Source organism: Cucurbita pepo, chromosome LG01, assembly GCF_002806865.2.
Source record: "Cucurbita pepo subsp. pepo cultivar mu-cu-16 chromosome LG01, ASM280686v2, whole genome shotgun sequence".
NCBI lineage: Eukaryota > Viridiplantae > Streptophyta > Magnoliopsida > Cucurbitales > Cucurbitaceae > Cucurbita > Cucurbita pepo.
This window is the reverse complement of record NC_036638.1, coordinates 12,722,986-12,732,910: the sequence shown is the minus strand read 5'-3', so window position 1 is coordinate 12,732,910 and position 9,925 is coordinate 12,722,986. Positions and strand designations below refer to the sequence as shown.

The window sequence follows — 9,925 nt, the reverse complement described above, 5'->3', positions numbered from 1 at the left end:
AAAGATTTCTCCTAATACCTATCTTTGGCACTTAAGACTAGGCCACATTAATCTCAATAGGATTGAGAGATTGGTTAAAAGAGGACTTCTAAATGAGTTAGAAGACAACTCTTTACCTCCATGTGAGTCTTGTCTTGAGGGTAAAATGACTAAACGATCTTTTTCCGAAAAAGGTTATAGAGCCAAAGAAACCTTAGAACTCGTGCATACAGATCTCTGTGGTCCAATGAATGTCAAAGCACGAGGAGGGTATGAATATTTCATTAGTTTTATTGATGATTATTCAAGGTATGGCTATCTTTACCTAATGCGTCACAAGTTCGAAGCTCTTAAAAAATTCAGAGAGTATAAGACTGAGGTTGAGAATCTATTAGGTAAAACTATTAAAACACTTCGATCAGATCGAGGAGGAGAGTACTTGGACTTAAGATTTCAGAACTATATGATTGAACATGGAATAAGGTCTCAACTCTCAGCCCCTGGTATGCCTCAACAAAATGGTGTATCAGAAAGGAGAAATAGAACTCTATTAGACATGGTTCGGTCTATGATGAGTTTCGCTCAATTACCCGATCCGTTTTGGGGATATGCAGTGAAGACTGCTACATACATTTTGAACATGGTTCCTACTAAGAGTGTTTCAGAAACACCTTATGAGTTATGGAAAGGGCGTAAAGATATGATATGCTATGATAAGTCTTGTATTGTATAATTCTAAATTATGATAAGCTATGTTGGATAATGATACGCTACGCTATGTACTGATATGTTATATTATGTCATGTTATGTCATGTTACACCATGACAAGCTATGTTATGCCATGATAAACCATGTTATGATATGATCATGTCATGATGTATAAAAGTGATCAAATTTAGATACCATGATGCATAAACCTCCATAGAAAAGGTCATAGAAGCTAAACTATGTAATCTGAAATGCACCAGAATTATGTAAGCATAATTCACACACTTGCCATGTTAGAGACATTTGGAGGTTTGTTTTGCATTACATATTATGTTGACCATAAGCTATGGAGACCTCGTGCATTTTTTTTGTGACACGTGTATTGAGATACTTCTCCATTATGATGTGTAAAGACGCATACAATGTGATATATGATTTATGACATTATATTTACCATGATGCATTAAATGACATTTTATTTACCATGATGTATTAAATGACATTATATTTATCACGATGTATTAAATGACATTATATTTATCATGATGTATTAACGGTCATTTCTCTCGTGGTGTTCGACAAAGAGCCCATTAGCGAGTGTTGTTCTAACAAGTTAGGCTCAAGGGGTGTGCGAGCCCACCTCGTGGACCCATTCTCACACGCAATGGTCATATATAGAGAAATAGTATACATCCAACCTTACCTAGATGGAAAAGCTATCTAAGGTCATGATATACTATGATAAAAGGATAAGTCCCCCATATTACATGTGCTTGTACTCCTAGACCCCAATAATGGTGTCACTTACTGAGTTTTTCTTAAAATACTCAATACTCAAACTATGTAGTATTCTTAGAGACCATAGATACTCAATACTCAAACTATGTAGTATTCTTAGAGACCATAGAACTGGTACTAGGGTAGCTACATTTTTATTCTACTTATTAGTCAGGGTTAGTATAGAACATTATTTATTTCCTAGTTTTCGTTAGTTCGTTTGTTTTTCGTTTCTTAAATGTTGTTGGTTTGATTTAAAAATTTTATTTTTAAGGTGTAAGTGCATGACATCGTTTATAAACTATTTAAAATGAATGTTTAAGCATAAAAATGATAAGTCATGCATATTGTAGCAGCTCTATTTTAGTAAGAAAACAGAGTCGTTACATAGAGCTTCTAAATATCATGATTTAAAAACTAAGTGGTGAAAGTGTTAGAGGCTAGCAAACAGGTCAACGCCGAGGCCGTCAAGTGCCAATCCAAATTTTGAATCTTAGTTTAAATCCAAGGCACACGAAATTACACCGATTAATAGAGGAAGCATTTGAGAGGTTGATGTGCTCGAATGAGCAATGAGATATCTCTAATAGAGGAAGCTCGACTATGTCAGCCATAAATCATTATGAGAAATAGCTTAAATGGAATACCAAGATGTTCAAGAAAGTAACTCCCAAATAGCCTCTACAACTCAAATGAATAACAATGCTCTGGCGAGCAATGTGATAGGGTGTGGTTATGATAAAGGCCCAAGTTACCACATGAAAAGACACTACAAAGACTATTTTTCATGAGATGGTAGGTACCACAAAAGTCATATCAATGTTAAGTTACCTGACATTCAAAGGTTAAATTAGGTCCAAAACATCAATTTCATGAAGGCGGAAGTGCATGACAATGTCAAAAGTGAATTGTTTTAGAATAATTTTTCACACAACGACCTTATTTTAAACAAAAAGTAGAGCCATTACAAGTAGGTAAAAACAAACGATTAACTAATGCAATAAAATTGTTTAAAGTCAATACCTTGCATGAAATTCTGATAGCATTCACATGCAAGTGCAGTTGCCTGATTCTTCTCAAATATCTTATATCCGAAGGCAATGCAAAACCTTCCACCAACCCCTAAAAGGTCAAACTTTCCAGGCCTTTCTGTTTCATGAACTAAAAACAGAAGACATTATACATAATTTTCCTAGTTTTCTAAGTAATCAGAGCATTAATAATTCATTATGAATTGGAATTGAACCTGCTTATTATACACATACACACGAATGTAGGCTAACCTCATCCGAAAATGAACCAAGAATAAACAAATTCAACAAATAAAAACCTAAATTAGCTTAATGCATTCTGCACAAGTATCACTAAATAAACTAAAACAATTGACATATTAGGCATACCCTTCCCATCTATTCAGTCATATTAGCCAGAAAGCTCAACGGAACGTCGAAGTCTAAAGCTGAAATTCAGGACGAATCGACTAACAACTCCTCCCAGATTCCCCAAAGTGTTCTTTGTTTTTTCATCAGAGTATTTGCCAGTCATCCTCCTGCGCCCCTCCTTCGTCTGGCACGTGCACATCGGCATTGTCCACTACTAATCTACTACCATCATTCAATGCATTGCCGTGTCTCACTGAATTTGAGGAATGTGTTTCAGCAACTGTAAATAATGGAGCTCCGTATGAGTCGCCTGCTAACTTTGATGCCCGATAACAGAAGTCATCAAAATCATCTGGCACCAGAAAAGAAAGGAAACCAAGATTAAGTTCTACAAAATGATGTGGTTCAATCAAGTTCCCATCCTCAATGATGCAGCTAGAGTGGTGTGCAAACCTTTGTCGCGACAATAAAACCCGATTGCTAGAGAAGGATCTATTGATTCTAACGGGATGTGACGGATGACACTACAGAAACCAACATAGATATATAAATGAGAGACCAAAAAAAAAAAAGAAGAAAGAATGAAAGGAAGAATGAAAGGCAAGAGAGAAAAAAAAAACAGTAAACCATGAGAAATTTATGAGATGGAAACACTCACTTGCAGTGATAAGAGGAAGTATCAGCCTCCAGGTCATCCTTGTCAATATTAACTACCTATAATGTAAGCATTGCTAGACAGTCATTACCTACGACAGCAAATTGATATGAACAAGCAAATTGTGCAACAAAGATTAAGCATAAGGAACAAAGACGTGCTCTTGTTTGAAGAATGAAGATCACAACACAATGGGTGGGATTAAACAAAAGTTAATATGTGAAAATTTTCTTATGCATACTGCAATTCTCAAATAAAGAATCAAAATTCATAGCCATAATCATAATGAAAACATATTTTTCCACGATTCCATAGTTCGTGACGAAGGCTATAGAGTATATCCTAAACCAAATAAATATATAATTGAGAGATTGAACATTTTATCCAACTAAGATTTATTTACAAAAAAGTACATCTATCCTAGAGAGAGACATTTGTTCAGATAATAGAGTTAAGAAAAGTACTACATTGTAACATTCATTACTTTGCTGAATCCACATGGCTACAATTGATCATAACGCCTGCAAGTTCTAAGTGGTACTATAAAACATTTCAGACCTTAATTCAAGTTTCTAACACGTATGTAGACTTGTTCCGGATTCACAAAGCATCCAGCTGGAGCACTAAAAACCAGAATATTGCAAGTTTATTATTTCTCTATTAGTGTCACCACACTGATATCACATATCAGACACATAAGAACGCAAGGATAATTTAGACATTCTTCAAAGAGGGTGTCCAAAAGAAATTAATGTACCTGCTGAACCTCATGTGGATCAAGGTAAAAGGCATTTTCATCTTGAACACCCACGATGTATGTTGAAGCACCAGCTTTCCCCCCCAAGATCCCGAGACTTTGGGGAAAGGTAAATGTTGCTCGTAATGATGGGATGTACCTTCAGAAGTTGCATAAATATGTTGAGCTTAAATTTCTAAGCTCCAATTTCTACTAGTCAAACTACAAATATAACATATAGGTCCCCATATTAGTCAAGCGAGCCTGCTATATTATAGCAAACAAGCGAGCAAACACACAAAATACATCTTTATGACAATCAATAGAAGTTTATAACATGAATAAAGATTTCAAGACCTTTATTAAGACTTGGTAAACGGTGTTCGGAAATTGGCAATCTCAGGTCATGGCTGGTAGGGCAAGGGACCATGAAGTGCATAACCATCAACGTTTTTGTTATCATGGCTTATAAATTGGACATAAATAGAATTTTTGTTGATATGAACACGGATTTAAAGGCAATGAGCAGTTGCCTGATGCAGGGAGAGATGCTATGCTGCGAGTTAGAAAATAACATCATCCACTAAATTGCATTCACGTTGTTTATATTTTGAAACAAAATTGTTTGAGAATAATGGAAATAGGAGAGTCAAACCGCTAAGGGTTATGTCCAATGGAAATCTCTCATTCTGCTTCTTAATCCAGCGCTAAATTGCTTTTCAAATTGCTTCAGACAGTCGTCCTCAAACTACACGTCTTTTCACAAGAATAAGAGAGATTAGGCTCCAACAATACTGATAGGAAGAGCGACAATCTCAACCAACAGATAGAAGAGATTGACAATTGAGCCCATCACAGATCAAAGCAATTGTATCAAGTTCATAATGAATCCCTATTCACCTCAACATCAGGTGAAACAATCGACCCTGCAAAAGTTCTCAGCCCTAACTTGACCCATTCAATGGCACAATAAATTTGCTTGACCAAATTTCCCATCAGAATCAGCATATGTTTAAAAGAAAGCAACAAATAAAAAGGAAGAGAAAAGAATAAAAAAGACATAAGAGGAAATGGGGAACTCACATGTAATTGGAGGGATGCAAAACACCCTTCTCTATATGCATAAAAAATCCTTGGGTATGGGCCTCATGTCCCCCTTTATAAACCTATTTCCAATTAAGGGAATGGCAATTCTTTACCCATTCCCATCCCTTTTCCTATATGATTCCATCATACCAAACAGCCTGAATTTCATCCGATCCTTTGTTACAAGTGATAGGTGCTTTAAAAACATACAAGTAATAGTGGAAGGCAATTAAAAACTGACAACACCAAGGTGAATTGACCTCTCTTAGCGATTAGAATTTTCCCCCATTTTTTGGATTTCCAGCTGCATTTTGAACACGAGGGTCTCCCAAAAGGTCAAGTATTTCACCATTTCCAGTTTTTACCAAGGGGGGGAACGAACCTAGATACTTGGGGGCAATGTGCTTAGAGCAGGGTATAAAATTGCCCCTTCTTTAATTTCCTACCCAAAAGATTAATGGCAGTAGCCATAATTTTGTTCAGATCCAATCTTAAAATGAAGGCAAGCCAAAAAACATAACCAAAATTGATATGCTGCAATGAATATCTCGTCTTCAGCAATTTAACAAGCTTACCAGTTGATTTTCGTCTGGTTAAAGCCACATTTCCTATAAACGTGGTATCACAATTACATTTCCCACTAAATCTTGGGTTTTAGCCTCGTGTCCATAAGCAACAAACATCTTCACATTTCATTTTTCCAACTTTCTTATCACAAAATCCAATTTAATAATAGACATAAAATCTTCCCCACCCTTCCTTGCAAATCCTCCCATCATGAAGCAATGCTAGACTTAAAAGAACTCAATACATCCACAATTCCCAAACCTATAGGTTCAAATTTGACAACTTATTACCAAAACTTTCAATTTTCAACGAAACTGCTAGCATGGAGATGCAGAACTAATAACTAGGGAAAAACTATAGCCTCTAAAAGCACAACATCTAGAACAAGAATTCTATTTCATTGTTATTAAAATGAGTACCCAAAGTATTAAAAAAAGAACAAACAAAACAAAAACGAGGCCTGTAAACAACTATAACATACCTTGGATTGATTTTTTCAAGTCCAAGAACCAAAGGAACTAATAACAGAATGGGAGTCCAATCAAGTTGGCCTTTAGAAAACTGAAAACAATGTCTTGACGCATCGTCAATGCATAAAACTGGAGCACCACCTCTCTCTCCATCTTCGTCTCCAGAAACAATGTAAATAGCCATTGGAAGTTGCTGGTCTTGGGGAGTAGGAGTCTCCCTCTTTAAGCGGACTAGAGTCTCCCATGACCTACATATGGCATATGGTCCCACCCATGACCCAGCAGCAAGGTCATAGGGCCTTCCTGCCTGAAGAAGATTATGGATCGAAAATGCTGATGTTTCCGAGTCACCAAAAAGGTGCAAAATTTCAACATATTCTTTGTCCAGTGGCTGCAAATTAAAGCCAATCAGGTTTATTGCTAGATTTGTTGGGAAATAAACCAGTATGTCAAATAAATCTTCCAGTCTCATCACACCATACAGCCAATACCTTCTGTGAAGTCTTTCTCCAAGATCTTCCTAATCTATGAAAAAGTAATGCCTGTAGATAATATGGAGATTAATAGAAGAAGACAACAACAGAATACCTTTATGGAAAACCTCAAAACCAAAATAAACAAGGTCACTACAAGTAAATAAATAAAAATAAGACACCAGAACTGAGATTGAGAACAACAATGAAAAGAAAAGCATAAACCTCACAAAAATAAATGAAGTATGAACACCTGAGCAACAAGCATTTGGCTGCTTCTAAGCATGCAACCCCAATTTACATCACTGGTGTATTTTGAGTCTTGAATATCATTAAAACCTATAAATGGAGAGGAAAAATATAAGTTAACCGCAAGTTGTCCAGGAAAAATTATGCAAGCTTATGACATAAGTATAACTAAAAGAAAGCATATTTCTTGAAACCTTTACGATATGTCATCAGAATTCTAGATGAAAAGTCTAGCTCAAATCCTGCTACACTGTCACTAGTAACTGCATCATCAGAAGCCTGATCTTGGGAAATTTTATGGCACACACCGAGGAGCCATATATCACCACCAGAGCTATAAACACCACTCCTGCGAGAACCCAGTATGCGCTCTTGTATTCTCCTCATTGAGCCACTGGTCATAACTCTTCTTACAGTTGTCCAGACATTGTGTCGAGAATGAACTGCCTTCTTTTCACTGACAGAGGACTCCTTGTTATGTTCAAAGACTGAAAAAGTAGATGTAAAGAAGCCTGACCATAAGGAGGCTTTGGAGGATATATGATTTCTAGACCCTAACGTGGGACAAATAGATTGCTGACTTCTATCTACAATATCAGTTACACTTTTAGAAGAGCATGTTGAATTTAGATCTTTCCCCCTTCCCATGAAAATCCTTCATTACCTAGTAAACAAAGAGAGACAAAGGGAATACATCCAATAGGAATGAAGTTAGTTTCAAAAAAAATTCACCAGTCAAAGTTAATATAGAGATAAGAAGAAATAAAAGGGCGAGCCTTTTATAGGAAAAAAAAGGCGAGTTTCTAATAAAGAAGAAAATAAGGATCCTCGAGAAAGCACATGGAATGAAAATACACTACAAAAGAACACGTAAAAGAAAACGCAGGACGAGGGATGATATATTTAATGCCTATATCTACATACCTGGTAAAAGTTGCAAGAGAAAAAACTACAGAATTCATTCATAAAGTGTGTACTAACAAGTGACTAAGAAAACAAAAATGAAAGTACATTGTATTTCATTTCATTCCCCTTCAAATGAACGATCAATCATGAGTGTCAAGCCATTTTGGCTTTGTAGCTTTGGAACTTTTTAAAGACCTAACAAGACAAAAATAGCTCCAACAAAAGAATAAGACCGACAGGATAATCACAAATTATCTTAAACATATTCGTCCAAATTGAGGCATCAAACCTGGCGAACAACTAAGAAAAAAAAACAGCATAATGATTCACCAAAAACAAACCCTCATTGACAGATATTTGACGATCAACATAAACAAACTATTATTGAACTCTCAACTTCCATTTTGATGAAAGCCGATTAAGAGTTATCTTATAAAGATAGCTGGCATTCAATAGATATAAATAGACAAAACCAAAAAGAAGAATCAGAATGGAATGCGTTAAGCAAGACCATGATTGGTTAAAGCGTTTTCCAAGTTTACCACAATGATTTCTGGTTTTCAAAGTCGCGTGCTCATGACAAAGTTAATTATGACAAGTGATAACATGATATCCCTGTCAAAGGCTTGGCCAAGACAGTAGATGGCGAGAATTTGGTAGAGCTACGAGGGTAAGATGGGCTGACTCCAAGATTAAGTCATGAACGGACCACTGAAAGCGAACAAACCCATTCGAACTTGCAGAAAATAAGAGGCGGTGATCAGAGAGATGAAGAAAACCCCAAGTAGCCAAAACATGAGAGAAATCGAGAGAACAAAGAACGGAAGACCGATTCGCCACAGAAACAAGAACAATCAGATACATAAAAAAAACAAACCTACTCAAAGGCGTTAAAATCCAGCATCCTCTATTCGGCGAGAGAGACTCCGAGGAAGAAGCAATCAAAGTTGGAATTCTATTGGAAATAATGGGCTCCCAATTTCACAAAATTGTGAGGCTTCAACCGCGAGCGATCAAGAATTGATTGTAATTGCGTAGGCGATGAGGTTCCAAGAAGATAAAAACTGGGTTCGATCGACGTCAAAGAGGGAACAAGGATTGGTTCTTGGAGCTCTCTCTTTCCTTTCAGGTGAGCTTCGAGTTGGAATGAGTTGTCGCTGAGCTGAGTTTGGGCTCTATCACTTGGGCTGCTCAGCGGGCTATCTCATGATCCAACAAAACTGAATACAATTTCTTTTATTTAATGATATATATATATATATATATATATATATATATATATATATATATATATATATTAGGGTGTGAAGCTCCAACTTTTTCTATAAATGGCTTAGAAAAGTGTCAAATGGATGATTGTTTACTAATGGTTATTATAAACAATTTCATACTTTGTTCTTGGAGTATGTGAAATTGAGGACCTATCGTTATTAACTCCGTCATAGTATAGTTCCGTCTACTTTCACGTGGGTGAGACCATCCCCACTACATATTTTGATGAATGACACTTGATATGTTTGACGCACTTTGTGGCATTATGATGAGTATGATGATTGCATGATGTTTACTATAATATGATGATGTTTTCCATATTGAGCATGCTAGATGATGATGAGTGTCATATTGCATCATGTCGTTAGATCGACATAGGACACAACCCTAAAAGCGTGAAAATGATATTAATATAAATATCCACGAGTATGTGTTATCTAGAGTAACAAGAGATGAGACTAGAGGGTTGTGTCAGAAGAGACATTACGATGGATTTAGAGGGACCTCATGCATATTGTATGTTCATAAGCATAGGGCTACTTCCCCTAGAGATGATGAGTGCGGACGCGCACCGTATGATGAGCGCGAATGCGCACAGGTGCGAAAGCACACAGATGAGGGTGTTCATGAGGCGCATGACACTATGGGGTTCCGCTGACCTCCG

General features: G+C 36.5%; 1 protein-coding gene across 5 annotated transcripts; it reads right to left on the bottom strand.

Annotated features, from left to right (window-relative positions):
- Positions 1–2,681: 2,681 nt before the first annotated feature.
- Positions 2,682–9,192, bottom strand: LOC111800055 (cysteine protease ATG4-like). 5 transcript variants are annotated; one of them, XM_023683638.1, is made up of 10 exons: positions 8,867–9,192; positions 8,532–8,725; positions 7,278–7,747; positions 7,088–7,173; positions 6,853–6,903; positions 6,373–6,752; positions 4,260–4,398; positions 3,506–3,561; positions 3,301–3,371; positions 2,682–3,199 (listed from the first exon to the last, which is right to left on the bottom strand). In XM_023683638.1, exons 3-10 carry the CDS (start codon positions 7,729–7,731, stop codon positions 2,991–2,993), a joined length of 1,446 nt encoding a protein of 481 aa, XP_023539406.1. In that variant the 5' UTR covers positions 7,732–7,747; positions 8,532–8,725; positions 8,867–9,192; the 3' UTR covers positions 2,682–2,990. The 5 variants fall into 5 exon arrangements, 4 of the variants coding, with proteins under 4 accessions (XP_023539406.1, XP_023539422.1, XP_023539414.1 ...); XM_023683654.1 differs by having other exon boundaries at positions 2,991–3,199; positions 8,871–9,192; XR_002815959.1 differs by lacking the exon at positions 2,682–3,199 and adding an exon at positions 4,061–4,125 and having other exon boundaries at positions 3,336–3,371.
- Between the last annotated feature and the right edge of the window lie 733 nt (positions 9,193–9,925).